The following is an 18,621-nucleotide window of genomic DNA, read 5'->3' as shown; positions in this document are numbered from 1 at the left end:
TAGAGGTGTGTTGTATATAGATGCGGAATCAAAACTAATAGCTAACTAAATAGAGAACAACAGTGCTTTCATTGTTAACGAGTCTGCAGTTGACAATGGGAGAATTTAAATTGGTCACCTTCCCCCATGCAGGACAACTCGTACTAAACCGAATCGAGATCAGGGCAAAGAATCCAATTCGATTAACAGATCCGAATATTCAAGGGTTTCACTCACAAAACAAAACGCTTCTAATTAATTAAGCAATTTATTGCTAATACTTAAAAAATATCCCTAAGTTATTACACTTTTCTCATACAAAGGCTTCAACATGGACAATGGATTACATAAAAACATCACAGAACATTACAAGCGAAACCTGACTTGTGCAATTAATTCCTACGTGGTGACCATGGCAATAACGGTAACCATGGCAACAATGGTGACCATGGTAACAATGTTTCAAAAATGTCCACTATAGTTTTTACCACTCTTTATCACTCGGTTATGGAATTACAACATAGCTACAACATTATTGTATTAGAGAAGATCGATTTATCAAATGCTATCTCATCGTTTATAGTTTCTACAGTTATGCAATACAAAAAGGGCGCCTTGACAAATTTGTTAATTATAATAATTGAAATAGAAAACTAACTGTCGATTGAAACGACGAGGCTTAAACCTTTCCTTCCAGATGTTAAGAAAATAATTTCCTCCTTCGAAATTCTTCATAGTTCTTAAATACAAGACAAGACTGTGAAACCTTGGTTTTCGAACACGCGTGTTTCCACGCGTGTTCAAACAGTCACGTGGAAGGGACTTCCTGGGATGTGCTTGTCAGCCCACAGGACTTTCAGAATATACATGCCTGGTTCTTCAAGCGCATAATTAACAGCATACACGTTACTTCCGGTGTGTTTGACGTTGATCTCTTTCGCCGGGATCGCTGGACCCTCAACACCGACCATCAGTGATCCCCTTCCGGCGTTGCTCGCGTTTACAGTGAAGGAGTTCGGCTGCCCCAGCACCGCGCTATGCAGCCCTGTACCTCGAGATGTGCACTTGGATGCGTCTCCGTCGCTGCGGTACTTGCCATCCGAGGGGTGAATCGTCACGTTATACGGGCTCCCTGGGATATCCTGCCCGGCGAATTTTATTCTTATGGTGTACTCTCCTGCGACCACCGGGTTGTAAGTGACTTGGTATGTGCCGTCAGCATTTTCGCTGCAGTTCATCTTGACCTTGGCCGGTCCGTCCACTGACAGGGCGAGTGCTCCAGAGCCAGCCTCCAAAGCGTTGACTGTGAACTCGGCGGGTTCTCCAACCCTTCCGTTGCTCAATCCAGGGCCATAAGCTTTGACCTTCTCCGGGTGACCTTCAGCCCCACCAACTCTGATCTTGAAGGGACTGCCGGGGATGTGGGAACCGTCAAAGCGGACGTTAACGAGGTGATCGCCATATTCCCTGGGGGTGAAGCGGATTGCGAAGTTTCCTCCCCCTAGTTTGGATACTTGAGCTTCTTTTTCTTCTCCTGAAGGTGCGACAACAGAAGCAGTGACGTCACCGACGGCTGCGTTGGTCTGGACCGAGAAAGAAGCGGGTTGGTTCACCTTTAATCCACTCTCTGCGAGATCCGAGACATTGAGATCCCGGAAGCGATCTTCCACTTCCGGTGAGACGTTTACCTTGAATGGACTACCAGGAATGTCCTCGTCTGCGAACCGGATATGGACCGTGTATTCCCCTGGGGTGGTGGGTAAGTAGGAAATATTGCATGACCCATCTCCATTATCAGTGCATTTGATCTCTGACTTTGCCGGGCCTTCAATTGCGACTGCAAGGCCTCCTGGTCCAGCGTCACGCGTCCACACCGTGAAATCTCCCGGATGGTTTACCACGCCTCGTTCCAGTCCAGGACCCGCGGCCACGCACTTGGCGGCCCCACCCCACACGGGTGCCTCAACGAAGACCTTGAAAGGACTTCCGGGGATATCCTTCTTTCTTCCACTCTTGAATTTAACATAGATCGTGTGTTCTCCGCTTTCTTTCGGCACGAATCGGATGGTGTATGTTTTGGGTGATGATTCGATGATCTCCGACTCAAGCTCGGTTCCATCAGGGCTAATCACCATGGTTTCAAGGTCGTCCATCTTGTAACCTTTGAGATCGAACACAAAGTCGTGTGGCTGAGCGGGAGTGGTACCGAACGTGACCAGGTCTTCAAACACTTCTGATACACGCTGGGTTGGTTCGGAAAATTGATCCGGAGCTTCTGAACTAACCTGGGAAAAGTAAAGGGGAAACAATGAGTAATATATTATCTCCCTATGATAGCAAACGATAGTGAAAAACAAAGAAGAAAAAGTAGTTTTAACTTATGAGGTTGTGGATTGATTCTCCAAGTTATTTAGTAAAAATGTTTTGTGATGCTGTTTGTTTAAGAGAGTAATTTTCACCCCAAAATCCAGGAGTTAATGATAACCACTGAATTTTAATTGAACCAGCTGAAACACTTGCAGATTTTTAGATTTAAGAGTAATGTGTATCTTTGGGCCACCAGTTGATCATGACCTTGTCACACATCTTGTCCAAAATTTACCCAGCAATTCATCGCTGACTCACTCAACGTTTTTTTCTTCATAAAATCTTTTTTTTTTTCAATATTACTCAAAATGGGCCACTTGGTGCAACTCTTTTAGACAGCTATCACGCGCTAATGAAATATATGCACGCGTGCTTTGAGCCAATAAAAATCAGAAAAGAAAAAAAAACTTTATCAAACTAACCAAAACACAAAAACAAAATTAAAACGTCACGCATTTCTAGTTATGGCGATACCCATAACTAGAACCATTTTGCCATAAGCTGAAGTTTGATCTTTAGTTTCTGTATTATATAAAAAGGGCTCGTTAAAACTCTGTTTTCCAGATTTTAATTTTACACATCGCTCAGAAGTATTTTAATAGAATTAAGTGCTTTCAAGCCAATTCCCCTTACCAGGTTCTCCTCGATCGGCTGTATAGGCGCATCGTCTGAAGGTCTCACATTGGAGGTGAAGGGACTTCCGGGCACATCTTCATCAGCGAATTTCACATTGATAGTGTACTTGCCCGGTTCAACCGGAAGATATTCTACCGTGCACGTGCCATCTTCATTGTCTGTACACGTGATCTGGGCCTTAGAGGGTCCTTCAATAGATAGACCCAATCCCCCATATCCAGCATCACGCGTGTTGATGGTGAAATTGCTCGGCTTTCCAGCCACTCCGTCATGCAGACCTACATGAAATATAAGTAAGCGAAATGGTAAGACCGCGATGACATGATATTAAGTTTTAAGATGCTGATGAAATTCTAAGTGTCACCCATTCAAATAAATGCAAAAGAGCAGTACTTTAATAGGTGCTGTTTTCCCTTCAATGTTTCGGCAAAAAAACGTTACATTTAACAAATCAACGGCAGTTTTCTATGGTCTATATTCTTATAGATAAAAAAATGAAGTCATGAAATGTTCAAAACTCAAGTAGAGTCACGAGCCGCATGCGAGTGGTTTCACTGCCAAGTTTGAAGATTTTAAGGCGTCATTTTATAGTATATAAGAGTATAGACCATAGAAAACTGCTGTCGATTTGTTTTTTACAATAACATGGAAAACGTTAAATAAGAGCGGAATTGGTTTTATTTTCCGTTGAGAAAGCGGGCGCATTACATCTGACGTCATTTTTATTGTCTGTACTCTTATAGACAATAGCTACAAGTCAATCAGCGCGCAGGAATCTTGACAGTTATTGTAAAATAAGTTTTAAGATGCTGATAAAATTCTTAGTGTGACCCATTCATATAAATGCAAATGAGCAGTACTTTAACAGGTGCTGTTTTCCCTTCAATGTTTCGGCAAAAAAAATTACACAACCGGAGGGAATTTTGGGTTTCAAAATTGGTTGAGTTTGACGACAAAAATTTGGGGAGGCATACATTCGGAATTTTACTCTATTGTAGAAGATTTAAGGCTTACAAAAGGAAACACTTCTTACCTGGGCCACTACAGATCACTTTGCTGGGATCAGCAGGCCCTGGGCCGCTGACCATAACTGAGAATGGACTTCCACTCACATGGTTACCAGACTTCTTGACCGTGACAAAGTGCTCTCCAGTCTCCTGCGGCGTGAATGACACGCTCAGAGTGTTGTCGGAGTTGAGCGCAAGAGGAAGCGGTTCCTCGGGTTTCCCAGAAGGCCGTTTGAGGCTTGCGGTCAACAGACCGTCGTTGTAATCATCCGGGAGTTTCAATCCGGGAATCTCAAGCCCAACACCGCATGGCCGACCAATAGCGTTGCCTGCTTCGGGGGCGACCACCATGACAGAGAAGGGGCTGCCCTTCACGTGATCTCGGTATTTCTTGATACTGATCAAATGCTCTCCGGGTTCACGAGGAACGAACGACACGAAGGGCTTGTTATCAGATGTGACTCTAAGCTTCAGATCTTCCTCTTTAGTTCCAGATGGCCTCTTAAGTTTAGCGGTTAATCTGCTCAAATCTTCAGGGATGCTAAGGTTAGGGATATCTAGCAGACAGTCGCATGGTGTTCCGACAGCATTTACAGCTTCGGCGGCTTCTACCATGATGGAAAATGGACTGCCTGGTACGTCTCGCCATTTCCTTTCCGGCGTCTTCTTCCTCACGCTTATCTGGTGCTCGCCTGGTTCTTGAGGCACAAACGATACACCTAAGGAGTTATCACGCGTGATTTCCAGTTTAAGCGGCTCTTCCTTTGAGCTGTTTGGTCGTTTGAGGAAGCCTCTGAGCAGATCTTTCTCGATGTCTTCAGGTAGCTTGACGCCTTGTATATCCAGGTTCACATCACAGGTTCTTCCCATGGGATGGACTTCTTCGACCTTAAGAGAAAGAGCCAATATCAACATACAAATTCTCCTAACAGTCCTCCTTATTTTTCTTATGACACTAGTTAAGAGTATTTGTTAAGACATCAAGACCTTTAGTCGCTGTTGATCATTTTCTTTTTTCTCACAAGGTGAATGCTTGACAAGGTTGTGATATTGTGAGGAGAAATTGCATGCCTGTCCCTATCTGGGCCTAAAGGGTTAACTGAAACTAAGAGCAAGATGGTGCTCTGAGGAGAATCCTACAGACAGGCTCACTAGTTTGACTCACGGGAATGTTGTTCTATGCAATAACAGACTCGTAGCTTGGCTGTCGGGGACGACTCTTACCACAAACTCAAACAAGAAAGAGTGTTTGCAGGTCCTCTGAGGATTAAAATGGTGGAAGACACGAATGGGGTACCAAAATATTACGTAAGCTGCAAGTCATATTTAAAACCCGTCCACAAGTATATATTGTTTCAATTTAACACGGAGACTTTTTAAATCGCAATTTCAAAACGTTTCCCGTTGGGGTTGCATGTGATTGAAAGCAATAAAAAAAACCCGGTACTTTGCAGTTGTTTTGAAAACCTCTGATTGCGTCTGGATGAAAGTCCAAACCGTACCAAACGTCCCTAACATCCTACACTCAAGAGAAACTTTAATAAAAGCTGATTGATATCGAGAGTGTCCCTGATTGTACCTTCTCTTTCGCTCCAACCATCACACTGAAAGGACTGCTTTCCACCTCCTCGTTGTCTTTCCTCAGATGGATCAAATGTTCCCCTTCCTCACGCGGGGTGAAAGCCACGCCCAAGGTGTTGTCACCGTTCAGCACAAGCTTAAGCTCTTCCTCTTTAGGACTAGAAGGCCTCTTGAGTGTAGCAGACAGCCTGGGGTAGTCCTCGGGTAAGTTAACATCGGGGCTCTCCAGACCCATTCCGTAAGGTTTGCCAACGGTTGACACCCCCTCGGGTGCAGTAACCTTGATAACAAATGGACTTCCGTCGACTTGGCGTCCGTACTTTCTGATGTAGATGTAGTGTAGCCCGGTTTCGCGCGGTACAAATGAACAGCTTAGCGTGTTGTCAGAGTTCAGCTTCAACTCAATAGGTTCTTCTTTGTCGCTGGACGGCCTCTTAAGCGTGCCCTTGACCCGTTCCTTCAGGATGTCATCTGGAAGCACAACATCGTCAAGGCTGAAGCAGTAATCCACAGGACAGCCTACTCCTTCGACAGGCTCTTCAGACTCCACTAGGATGGAGAATGGACTACCTTCAATGGGGGTTCCATCTTTCTTCTTTCGGATGGACAGAAAATGCTCTCCAACTTCCCTGGGGACAAAAGAAACGCTGATTGTTCCAGGTTTAGGTCCAGGTTGTAGAGTCAGGGACTCGTCTACCTTTCCGCTCGGACGCTTCAACGTCCCCACCAGATCGTTAACATCGCATCCATCGGGGATTTTGAAATCCAGATCGCACGTGTGACCAACAGGGTAGATATCTCCGACTCGCTGCGCTTGTACCATAACTGAAAACGGACTGTTTTGGACCTCACGACCGCGTTTGTAAACATGAATCAAATGCTCGCCTGGTTCGTACGGGATGAACGTTACCGCTAGCGTGCCATCATCGTTTACGCGCAGCGGTTCCAGTGGTTCTTTGCGTCCGTCTGGTCTCTCAAGCTCCGCGGTAAGGACGCCGTTTTTGACGTCTTCGGGACGGAAGGAATCGGGGATTTTTAATTCCACGTCGCACGGTTTGCCAACCGTCGGGCGCGCAACAGCGGCGTCAAGGTCATCATAGTTGGAGTAGATGTGAGCTGTGAATGGACTGCCTGGGATGTCTTTATCAGCAAATTTACAGCTGATGTTGTAGTCACCTATACGAAAACAAAGAGAAGAAAAACGTCGGTGAGCGGCTTGTGTTTGCTTAGCTCTGCAACTGACATACAAATCCAACCAATGGTAGAACATCTGATGTTTATTCAACCAATCAGGAACAAATCCAAAATCACGCGTTACATGCATTCCCGCCCTTAGCGTTCGTTGCAAGCCTTCCCGCGCAAGAGACCAGAAGAATGTTTTCCCGCGTTTGTCGGCGTATGCATATTTTCCCGCGCTTATCGTCGGCTGCTTGTCTTCCTGTGCTCAGCATTTATAACGGAACAGAACAGGCCATTTCCGATTTGCTTTGAACCTCATTATGAAAGCGAGTCCAAGTGCAAAGTTTGTATTACGAACATGAGTTTCATTCATATGGAAACAAAACTAATTTTCATATGAAAAGCTTTGCAATTAACCTCACTTTCGTAATGAGGTTTACAACAACTCGGAAATGGCCAATTGCATGCTTCTCCTTGGATTTTTAACATTTTCTTCATTTTCTTTTATGACAAAAATAATTTATGCGCATCTTACCTGGTTCCTCAGGTACGTACTGCACTGAGCATGTCCCATCTCCGTTGTCTTGACACGTGATCTCAGCCTTACTGGGCCCGTGAACAGCCAGTGCCAGGCCACCTGGTCCAGCGTCCTTGGTTACTATGGTGAAATCAGCTGGTTCTCCAGCTAATCCACGCTCCAATCCTACAAGTGCACAATATACCGTCAGCTTGCACAAAAAGCCCAGGACCCAGTTGTTCGAAAGCCGATTAACGCTAATCCACGATTAAAAGTTAACCGAGGTTTTCATCTCGCTCATTAAAAGTGGTTTTTGAAAGCTAATTTTAAGCTCATGCTAAAGAAAAGTCTAAATCAAAACTGAGGGACAAAAATATTTGGCAGAACCTTTAATGATTGGTCAATAAACAAGAATCAAAGTTCACGTTAATACAGGATTAGGTTAATCGAGCTTTGATCAACTGGGCCCAGGACTTCAAATTTCCGATCCGCGTACAAGATCCAACATTTAGCGTAACATTTTCACGTAACTATAGCGATAGCTCTAGATTCGAAAATAGACCAAGCATCCTGTCAAAGGAAAAACTTAAACTCTCTTATCATTTACAGTCGCGTTTACGGCAAACGGCAAACGTGAGATTCGCGTTTATATTTTCTTGAAAAAATGAGTACATAGATGAGAATAGCGCAAAATAATTCTGACCTTTAATGCTAACGCAAAACTACTCAACTTAAGGACGGTGCCTACTATTGTTACTGCGCATACGTTCTGCGCATCTCGAGATATTCGAGTGGGTTGTGCCAACTAACACAGGGATATTTTTACGCGGTTTAAAACTATGCGGAGAAAGCAGAACGTAGCAAGTGCTCTTGGTATCCAAAAATTGGGAGTAACCATGCATTTTTCAGAGATAAAAAAGCTTCAATTTTGAAGAAAACGCCACACATTTCTTTGTATTTTACTGTTTTTTAGAATATTTGTTGCTTAATTATCTCTAAAAAAATGCGTGGTAACCCCCAAATTTCTTTTTGGATTTCAATAGCCCTTTCCCCGCATAGTCATAAACCACTCAAAAATAAACGTAATAGGGGATTTCCGAGTTGCTGTGAACCTCATTACGAAAGCGAGGCTAAGTGCAAAGCTTTTCTTATGAAAATTAGCTTTGTTTGCATATGAATGAAAACTAATTTTCATAATAAAAACTTTGCACTTAGCCTCGCTTTCGTAATGAGGTTTACGGCAACTCGGAAATGGCCTATTCTGAAACTCTCTAATAACTTATAAGCATGGGATTGGGTCAGATTATTCTGGTGGTGATGGACTTTACCTTTTCCATAGGCCTTGACTTTATCTGCACCTCCTTCTACAGCATCAAATTTAAACGGACTTCCGTTCAGCGGTACACCATCGTAATCTAGAGCCAGTTCGTGGGGTCCAGGTTCCTTGGGCATGCACGCAACGTCATAGGTGCCATCTTTGTTGTCCCTAACGCGCACCGGCGCCTTTTCCCCAGAGGGTGTTAGAAGCGAGCCGTTTAGGAGCCCTTCAGGGATCTCTCCAGATGCGGACTCAGCCGGGCGGGCATCTACCGCGTAAACTAGTTCCTCATCAACAAGAGGATCCTTAACCTCCTTGGGTTGACACTTGATCTTGTCCACTTCAAATGGTTTCTCAGCCTTGATGTTAAAGGGGCTTCCAGGCACTGGGGCTCCGCCAAAAAGGATGTCGACATTGTGGCGTCCGACCTCCTCAGGAGTGAACAAGCAATCATAGGTGCCATCTTCATTGTCAACCACTTCACAGGGGACTTCCTTTTTGCTGGGGCCCTTGATAGCAACTTTGGGTACCCCTGCATGAAGTATAACACGAAGTTAGAGTGTTATAAAACAATTAATTAACTATAGCCAATCAGATCCAACACGTCCGAAGCTTAACCAATCACGAGGTTGCTTACGCGCTTTTTTCGCCCTCAAAACCGGTTACATAAATTTTTCCCGCTTGCCAGAGGTTGTACGTTTACGCGACAGGACATTTCCCGCGCTTAGCAGAGCTTACATGTTTTCCCGCGCTTGGCACCAGGTTTTGCTTGGTTGATTCTGATTGGTTCATGGTAATATTCGTGTATAATGTGATTGGTCAGACACGGCTGCTTTAGTTGTGATTCGCCGACAAATTTAATTTATCTTCTCATACAAGATCGGAATTGACGTCTTTATTGGCTAATGGGCTGATTTAGCAACAGAACGGGAACGTCATTTGAGGACGCGCGGAAAAGTCTGGATGAGAGTCTATTTTGACTATATATGGGCATTCTTGATGCGCGCGCCGTTGTCAACTGACGTTCCCGTTCTGTTGCTAAATCAGCCTAATCGAAGTTTCACCATAACATCTTCAAACGAACAACAAACCTTTTCCTGCCCTGCTGGTATCCACAGTAAAATCGTTTTCTTTGTCCACAGTGAATTTGTCGTTCGGACCCAGTCCATCGACCTCCACTTTAGACGCGTCCCCGCTCGGTTTGACCTGGACTCTAAACGGACTCTTAGGCACTCTTTTACCACCGTACTTGATATCAACACTGTGTCGGCCTGGTCGCTCAGGAGTGTAATCAACAGTATAGCAACCGTCTCCGTTGTCCTTGACTTCAACTGGTATGTCAGGGCCGCTGGGCGGTGAGACCGTAGCTGTGGACATATAATATAAGGACAATTAGAGTGGTTTTAAATCGAGTGTCGAAATTAATTTTGCGCTTGCTTTGGTTTTGCTGGAGTGCGCTCTGTGATTGGTTGGCCAAATTCGCGCCATTTTGCGTTTGCGCAGACGTGTTGCTAATTTTCTCTAGTACCTAGCACAATCTAAACTGCATTGTTATATTTAAGTTAGGAGAAGCCGGAGCCTTATTAACCCCGGCTTTCAGTTCAGGCTTCTTCGTCACCAAATTAACCTTGTAAATTCATCATTATAAGTGTATGTACAAAAGCAAACAAATTATTTTTCTTCTTCTTCTTTAATTGTGAAAGCGAGGCTAAGTGCAAAGTTTTAATTATGAAAATTAGTTTTCATTTATACGTAAAACAAAAAAACTTATTGTCGTGTGAAAAGCTTTGTACTAAGCCTCGCTTTTATAATGAGGTTCACATCAACTCGAAAATGGCCTATTGGGAAGTCACTTTTTTTTTCAGGTTTGACTGACCTTGGGAAATGTTATCTGCACGATCGTTATATCGAGTCCCTACCTGTCAAAGGAGCAGTACCCGCCTCAGTACAGTCACACAGGACCTGAGTAGGTTCATCAGTGACAGGTGACTCATCAATTCCCGGACCGGACACCTTCACTTTGCTGGCATCGAACGGGGGTCCGGCACGCACGCGGAACGGACTGTTGGGCACATGCTTGTCTGCGTACTTGACGTTCACGGTGTAAGGACCTTGAGAAAAATGTTTATTTTAACAGCAGCTAGCATATTGATCACCGATCACTTGTTTCTGTAGCATGCGGCAACTAGGAGTATTGCTACCCCCCTCCCCTCCCATGGATGGAATACTAGTCAATCGCAGGGGTACCCCTGGCAACATACACCTGGGGGCGAGTGAAGAATAACAATTTGATTGAATGTTTCTTGGCTAAGGAAACAATACGACGTCAGTGGCGTTGATCCCCGCCCCAGCCCTCGGGGGGGGGGGGGGGGGGAACTCCCATATAAAGTGACAGGAGTGATCGTCGGAGATTTTGAAAAATACCCCTAAAAGGGATCAGAATTCTGTTATGCGGGCGTGATCCAAACAATTTTTTTTACCCCTAAGAGGTACCAAATCAGTTCACTGACATTTACTTCCTCTCATATTTTTCGGCTCAATACCATAAAAGGTACCACCATACCACTGACGGACATCATTTTAGATTTTAGCACCCTAAGGGGTACCAAACCTTTTAACCCCTAAAAGGTACGACGATCACCCCTGTCTCTTTTATATGGGAGTCACTTCCACCTCCCCGGACCTTGAACCGCCAATGTTCCGAAATAAAGGTCAACGCGCATTAAATGACGCAAGAGAAGATTCATAACTTCCTGTATCTTACCTTCCTCCTCTGGTGTATATTCCACGGTATACACACCGTCTCCTTTCTCACACACTGGTTCCGGCTTCAGAACTTTTCGCCTCGGAGCATCCACAGTCACCTCAAGAGGGGCATCTCCGGCTTCAGATGTGTCCACAGTGAATTCCTGAGGAGCCTGTGAGAAGAGCGGGTTGACTCTGTCTACACCAGGACCGTAACATTTCACTTTGCTAACATCAACAGGGCGCGTCACCTACGGAGGGAGAAATTGTTTAGCTAAGCCGGAGCAAATAATGACGAGGGATAGACGAGAGTTGACTAGAACGCAGACTTCTTGAGAGCAAACGACGGTGAAAAAAGCGCACAAGAATTACTGGGCAAACAGGAATGAGAAACTTCAACACTTTTTCAGAGTACGCAAGAGCGAGGAAAAGCTCTTTAGAATGATTGGAAAGCGTCTGCGCTTGGCACCGGTCACATGAATTTCCCCGCGCTTGGCACCGGTTCCATTTTTTCCCGCGCTTAGCAGCGGTTACATGTTTTTCCCGCGCTTGGCACCGGTTCCATTTTTCCCGCGCTTGGCACCGGTTACATGTTTTTCCCGCGCTTGGCACCGGTTAAATGTTTTTCCCGCGCTTGCCACCGGTTACATGTTTTTCCCGCGCTTGGCACCGGTCCCATCTTTTCCCGCGCTTAGCAGCGGTTACATGTTTTCCCGCGCTTGGCACCGGTTCCATTTTTCTCGCGCTTGGCACCGGTTACGTGTTTTCCAGCACTTGGTACCTTGGCATCGTTCTTCATGGTTGGGATCAGTAATCAGTTTTTGCGTTGCATTCTAATCGCGTTGGTTGCGTTTATTGGGACAAGATTCGTTCTCCTTGTCCTTAGAAACCTGTTAACGTGTACTGACCTTGGCGTTGAAAGGACTTCCAGGGATGTGCTCATCGGCAAACTTGATGTGAATCTCATAATCACCAGGCTCTGTTGGAGTGTACTTCACTGAGCATGTACCATCTCCATGGTCATTACAAGTCAGTTTAGCCTCAGAAGGTCCCTCAATGGCCAAACTAAGACCACCTGCACCAGCACCTTTGGTCTCCACGGTGAATTCAGCAGGACGGTCCACAAGGGCCTTTTCCAAGCCGGGTCCATAAGCTTTACATTTTGAGGAGTCCGTAGGAGGAAGGACATCGACCTATGAGAAAAGACAGGAGAGAAGGCATGAAAAAAGCTCGTCTGGAAAATCTCCTTTTAAAACGTTTGCGGCTGCGAAATCTTTTGGTTGGAGCCATAGTTCCTCTTTGAATTCCCAAGGGGGAACTATGGCCAAATCATTTCCTTTAGCCAGAATGCGTTTTTGTTTGTGTTCGCTGTCTAGAAGTAGAGATTATTGTGTAGTGGCTTGTTCCCAGGTCGTTGACCGTTTGGAAACCTCATTTTCGATGGTTTTGAACCGTGTGAGGCTGAAAAACAAAACGAGTCCTATATATTCCTTTGTGCTGGGAACGTTAGTGAAAGACAGGCGACAAGAAATTAAGTAGACCCGCACCTTTCAAAAGCACTATTTTCACTGGACCCTGATAACCTGCAGCTACATTGGTTTTAGGGCTGGGAGCAATTTTCTGTTGCTCGTTCTTTTGTTCTTTCCACCAACCATGTAAGACGTTACAAACGATGCAGGTCGCCCCAGGAAATGGACTGCAAACTAACCTTAAAGGGGCTGCCTGGGATGTGATCTCCTCCAAACTTGACACTCAGTGTGTGGATTCCTTCTTCGAAAGGCGTGTAGGACACGGAATAGGTGCCATCCTCGTTATCTGTTACTAGAGTGTCAGTGTGTGCACCAGAAGGATTGTCAACTGCGGCCATCAACTGTCCCTCTCCTGGTAACAAGAGAAATGAAGGAACTGTTACGTTGAAAGAAAAAAAATCGGATATGATGGAAACAATAACTTAGCCATTTTAAGAGGAGCAGGGATGGCGCAGTGGTGAGAGCACTCGCCTCCCATCAATGTGGCCAGTTTTGATTCCTGGCGTCGGCGTCATATGTGGGTTGAGTTTTGTCGTTGGTCCTCGTCCTTGCTCCAAGACGTTTTTCTCCGGGTACTCCGGTTTCCCTTCTCCTCAATAACCAACACTTCTAAATTCTAATTCGTTATGGAAAGAGTCCCAAGTTAGTGCTCTGCGCTAAATACATTGACACTTAAATAAAGTGATTATTTTATTCGCTATCGTGAGAGGGGCATCATCGAGCAACAACGACGGCGCAGCAACGAGATACTACAAAACTGTAGGTTTCAGTAATCAAAGCAAAGCTCTGCACTTGTGCTGTTCATTTTCGTGCATATCTTTGCGGTTCCATATACAACTAAAACGTTGAATGACCAAATGTAACATTTAATGGAGAACAAACGACGGCGGCAAACTTTCCTTTCTCTACTTAAACTTAAACGCCGACGCTAGGAATTTATTTCTTGGATAGTTGGACGGCATTAAATACCTTGAACGAGTTGGAACGTTCGCAAAGAAGAATAAGAGAACAATTTATTACTGGGACAGTTTAGCGGCATTAAATAACTTGAACGAGTTGGAACGATCGCAAAGAAGAATAAGAGAACACTACTTCGGGTCACCGTCGTGGTCGCTAAGGCCCCATGAAGTGGAAACCCTCTGCACGCTACACGTTCCTACATTTTATTTTCAGTCAAAACTTACCAGCAGCTGTGCAGTCGACATCAAACTCAGCCAATTGATCAATAGTAGCTGTTTCCAGTCCATCTCCTTGCGCCTTACATTTTCCCGCGTCACCAGGCTTGGCAACCTCCACAGGAAAGGGACTTCCAGGCACAGGGAACCCATCAAACTTCACGTCTACTTTGTATTCTCCTTCTACAGGCGCCACGTACTCGCACTTGAAGGTGTCTTTTCCTTCCTCGGTCACTTTCACGTCCACAGGACGACCACGTTCTAAGGAGAGAAACAATTATGACTACTTAGCATGTCCTGTTATCTGGCACTGGTGGATCCAGGCCATCATTTAAGGGAGGTTGGGGAGGGGGCCCTCTTGAACGCTCGACTTGCTTCTTTCGTGAAACGAAATATCTTGGCGCCTCAGCCCCACGGCCTCAGGTTTGGTCCCCGCGGCCCCCTCCTCCCTAGATCCGCTACTGTCTGTTGCTTATAATGCTACACAAGGTGTTCTATGGCGTGCGTGCAAACTAGCTCTTGTATTCCGGTAGACTCTACCTATGCAAGTCCATCTGACACGCAGTCACCACAGTTATGTTTAACGTCCGCATTAAATAAACTATGCCTGTGTTTGAATAGTGACGTGACCATTCAAATGAAAGCTTCTGAGCAGTACTTTCCTGCGATGCTGCTTATTATGCTGTACAAGGTGGTTCTAAATTTTAAGTCTGTGGATGAAATCCTAAAGTGTGACCATTCAAATGAAAGCTACTGAGCAGTACTCTCCTGTAGTACTGATTGCTTTCCCTTTTATCCACTTTTATCCGAACGGTCATTTTGTTTTTGGTCGCCATGAGTTTAACGAAACAGAAAGTGACCTTGACTAACCTTTAGGCTCCACTCTCACGTGCACATCTCCTTTTCCAGCCTCAGTAGCATTAATTGTAAACCACGTGGGTTTCCCAGGCTGCACTCCTGTTTTTTCGACTCCAGGTCCCGCCACTTTCACCTTGGATGCGTCAGATTTTGGTGAAATGCCAACCTTGAATGGACTTCCCGGCGCATGTACTCCGCCATATTTAACACTGACCTTGTGGCCACCTAAAAATACCACAAACAAATATTAATTCACAAATTTCAAGTCCGAGTTGTTTTTTTTATGGCCCGTAAAAAGTTCAGTAAGTTCCTTCGTGTGTGCTTTGGCTCAGTTCGTTTCCTGAGCTATTACTAAATGAGAAAACTCGCACAACGAGCTTTAACCAATCAGAGCAGATCTTCTGTTTTCAGGAGCAAATCAGAGGCAATCGTGTCATTGGCTAAGGGCATTTTCCCGCGCTTGGCAACATTTGTATGTTTTCCCGCGCTTAACACAGGTTTCGCGTTTTCCCGCCCTTGACGCGCCTGGCACCGTTTCTTATTTTATGCTTTTACTTCTGATTGGTTCATTGTGTCACTTGCGTTTGCTGGGATTGGCCAATTGTAATTACCATGCTTTTCAGTCAATAAATAAACGTTCTAACTAAGAAGCGTACGACTATTGGCTTCATAAATGGAAGAAAAAAAGTTATAACGCCGTAAGAATGGCAATTATTACCTTTCTTTTTCGGATAGTACGTAACGGCATGAATTCCATACTCTTCCTCTTCAACTTCGCATTGTACCGGGCTGTTCAACTCATCCACCACCTCAACCTTCAGATCCGCATCTCCTGCCATGCGCGTGTCTATATCAATGTCCGCTGGCTCACCCGCGCGAATCCCGGGCTCAATTCCAGGACCTTCGACCTTGACCTTCGAGGCGTCAAACGGATAAGAGATTCGTGCCTTGAAAGGGCTTCCGGGAATGTGCTCGTCGGCGAATAAGATGTTGATCACATAGTCGCCAGGGTCGGGTGGGAGGTAGTTCACGTCACATGACCCGTCGCCATTGTCTTTGCACTCAATCTGTGCCTCGGATGGTCCCTCGATTGTCAGTCCCAGACCTCCCTCGCCCGCTCCTTTGGTTTCAATCTTGAATTCGTTGTTCTTGTTCACAAAGCCCTTAAAAATAACAGGAAAGTTTTTGAATCGTTACCAGATAATCTCGCCTTTCTCTTGCAGCCTTAGAGTTTAGAATTAAAAACTTCCAAATCGTAAAACGTTTGTCAGTTAACAGTCAAAACGCTCAGTTAGTTCGTCGAGAAACACATTTTTTTTTTCAAATTTACAGTTTTGTCCTAGGAAAACTGCGAGACATCTCCATAAATCCTAGTTGAACACGTCTAATGATAGATGAGAAATTATGATGATCGACATTTCAATAGACTTCCAACAGGTCTCCTTTCCTAAAAGCGAAACACGCGCCACGCGAAAATTGCCACCACGCAGAAACACGACACGAAGCGATATTCCACGCGCGCGGTGCAGGAATTTGCGTGACACTCGAGAAAACTTTTTGGTTACCTTTTCGAGTCCAGGCCCATATGCGCGACAAGCAGCGCTGTTGGTTTGACACACGTTGACCTTGAATGGACTCTTGGGAATACTCTCAGAGTTGAAAGTAACATTTACACTGTACGAGCCTACAGTAGTGGGGTAATAGATTATGGTGTAGGTGCCATCTTTGTTGTCTTTGATGTCAACGGGGACTTTCTTTCCGTTGTTGTCGATCACTCTAACATCTACATCACCTTCGCCAGCTTCTTTGGTGAAGACAGTGAACTCGGCTGGCACACCTACGGAAACAAATGCACAACAATGCATGTTACATAGATAAAACTACTTGACAAACCTTTGGAACTTATCAGCCACTAAGAAATCAACTTTGATTATTTCGTTGCGACGAGAGTTCCTTTTCTCGTACACTCGAGTTCTCACTAGTTCTCGGAAAGCGCTCAAAACAAGGGATTATTTTCGTGCTTTTTTCGGGAAAGATTCGGGAAACGGAACTTCCCGAAGATCCACTTGGTTCCAGACCCCTCTCCGTTCAGGAATTCGTAAAAACGGCGGTAACGAAGTAAGAGGAAATCGATCAACTTTGCCTTTCACCATGACAACCGATGTTTTCGTCTGAAATTGACTATCGAGAACTTCATGATTATGAAGAACATGTGCTATATGGGATTTTAACATTTGGTGTGAGAAGAAAGTTTGAAACAAGGTGGGTAACCACTATCGTTCCACTCTATTAAAAAAATGCATATGACTATCAAAATACGCTTTTTAATAACTGTTTCTAAGCAAAATGTTCTCCCCGTTTTCATTCAGTTTCATTGAAGGAACTTAAGAAGGACGTACGATGCTATTTTTATTATGATCAATGCTTTTTTTATGTAACAGCCTATTGTGAACAGAAAATTAATCAAACAATCATTTTAAAATTTCAATGCCATGGGCCATACCACTCCCTCCATCCCTCACCCTGTTACCCCCCCCCCCCCCCTTGGCACCCCATCCCAAGGGACGAAACCACTTGTTGAATTACTACAGATATACATACCTGCCACAACTCCCTCAGGTTTCAGACCAGGGCCTTCGGCATACACTTTCTTGGCATCTCCTGGAGGTGATATAGGGACCATGAATGGACTCTTGGGTATGTCTTCATCGCCACAGGTGACATGGATGGCATACTTTCCGGGTGTGGTGGGATAGTAACGCACTTCGCAGATACCTGGTGATTTCTCCTGGCAGTGGATCTCAGCCTGAGATGGGCCTTCGATAGCAAAACCCAGACTGTCAATTCCTGCACCTTTGGTTTCCACGGTGAATTCACATGGCTTGCCAGCAGTACCTTAAAGGTAGGAGATGAATGGAAAGTGTCAACTCTTTTAACAGTCTCTAACAGTCTGTCTGACTTTACTCATCAGCATAAAATGTTCCCCTGTTGATTGTGATAAACTTAAAAATATGTAAAGGGTTCAAATTATTGATTTCCGCATCTCGACCTGACCAGTTTTCTGCTGAATATTATATAGCTTTTAAGGTATCCCCAATGACCCTTACTTAACCCTTTAACCCTAGCTTTAAGCCTTAACAGTGTTCAGCATCAAATTTCTCCTTGTAATTTCAAAGATTATTCAACTCCTCAGGTCATGAGAATTAAGAATATTATCACCCAAGGTGGATTTTTTCTGATCTTTGTACAACTTCTCCCCAAGAACTTTTGTTAGAAAAGTATCGGGACAAGATAGGAGAATTTGTTCTTTGATATTAGGGTTTAAAGGGTTAAACCCCTGTGGGGACCAACATCTAATCTCTTACAATGTCACTACTTGATTGAACATTAAAGGAAATAATCACCAAAGATGAAATGCTTGATTATGAGACAAAATCTCCCAACTATTAGGACAAGAAATATATTGAGGACTGTGAGGGGAATATACAAGCTGATATTGGGTTGAAAGCTACGTAAGGTTAATTACTGTAAGTAAATTGATCTTGTCACAGTGTGACTGCAAAGCCATGAATACGAGAACTAATTCTGGTAAGTTTATTTTCTTGGAAAAGAAAACCAACAAGATGAAGATTGGTTGCATTTTCCAAGAAAATAAACTTTCCAGAAAAAATTATATTGTTCATGGTTTTTGCAGTCCCACTGTAATGATGTTTCCAAAACTAAAAACTCA

At 44.5% G+C, this 18,621-nt stretch overlaps 1 protein-coding gene across 4 annotated transcripts in view; it reads right to left on the bottom strand.

Moving 5' to 3' along the window:
* Positions 1–228: 228 nt before the first annotated feature.
* The window catches only part of LOC146485848 (filamin-A-like), a 40,259-nt gene continuing 21,866 nt past the window's right edge, over positions 229–18,621 (bottom strand). For all 4 annotated transcript variants that reach the window (XM_085102798.1, XM_085102799.1, XM_085102800.1 and 1 more), the window contains exons 7-22: positions 17,493–17,786; positions 16,457–16,728; positions 15,610–16,054; positions 14,904–15,116; positions 14,043–14,294; positions 13,038–13,210; positions 12,238–12,522; positions 11,349–11,580; positions 10,504–10,695; positions 9,676–9,951; positions 8,595–9,116; positions 7,285–7,452; positions 5,569–6,746; positions 4,016–4,877; positions 2,980–3,260; positions 229–2,264 (exon numbers count right to left, since the gene is read on the bottom strand). In XM_085102798.1, coding sequence (XP_084958924.1) covers positions 780–2,264; positions 2,980–3,260; positions 4,016–4,877; positions 5,569–6,746; positions 7,285–7,452; positions 8,595–9,116; positions 9,676–9,951; positions 10,504–10,695; positions 11,349–11,580; positions 12,238–12,522; positions 13,038–13,210; positions 14,043–14,294; positions 14,904–15,116; positions 15,610–16,054; positions 16,457–16,728; positions 17,493–17,786 — 7,130 coding nt within the window. In that variant the 3' untranslated portion in view covers positions 229–779. The remainder of the gene's footprint in view (positions 2,265–2,979; positions 3,261–4,015; positions 4,878–5,568; positions 6,747–7,284; positions 7,453–8,594; positions 9,117–9,675; positions 9,952–10,503; positions 10,696–11,348; positions 11,581–12,237; positions 12,523–13,037; positions 13,211–14,042; positions 14,295–14,903; positions 15,117–15,609; positions 16,055–16,456; positions 16,729–17,492; positions 17,787–18,621) is intronic.

Source organism: Pavona decussata, unplaced genomic scaffold (genome assembly GCF_977016875.1).
Source record: "Pavona decussata unplaced genomic scaffold, jaPavDecu1.1 SCAFFOLD_24, whole genome shotgun sequence".
In the NCBI taxonomy this organism is placed as follows: domain Eukaryota; kingdom Metazoa; phylum Cnidaria; class Anthozoa; order Scleractinia; family Agariciidae; genus Pavona; species Pavona decussata.
Note: the sequence above shows the minus strand (reverse complement) of the source record. Positions and strands in the feature narration are given on the sequence as shown.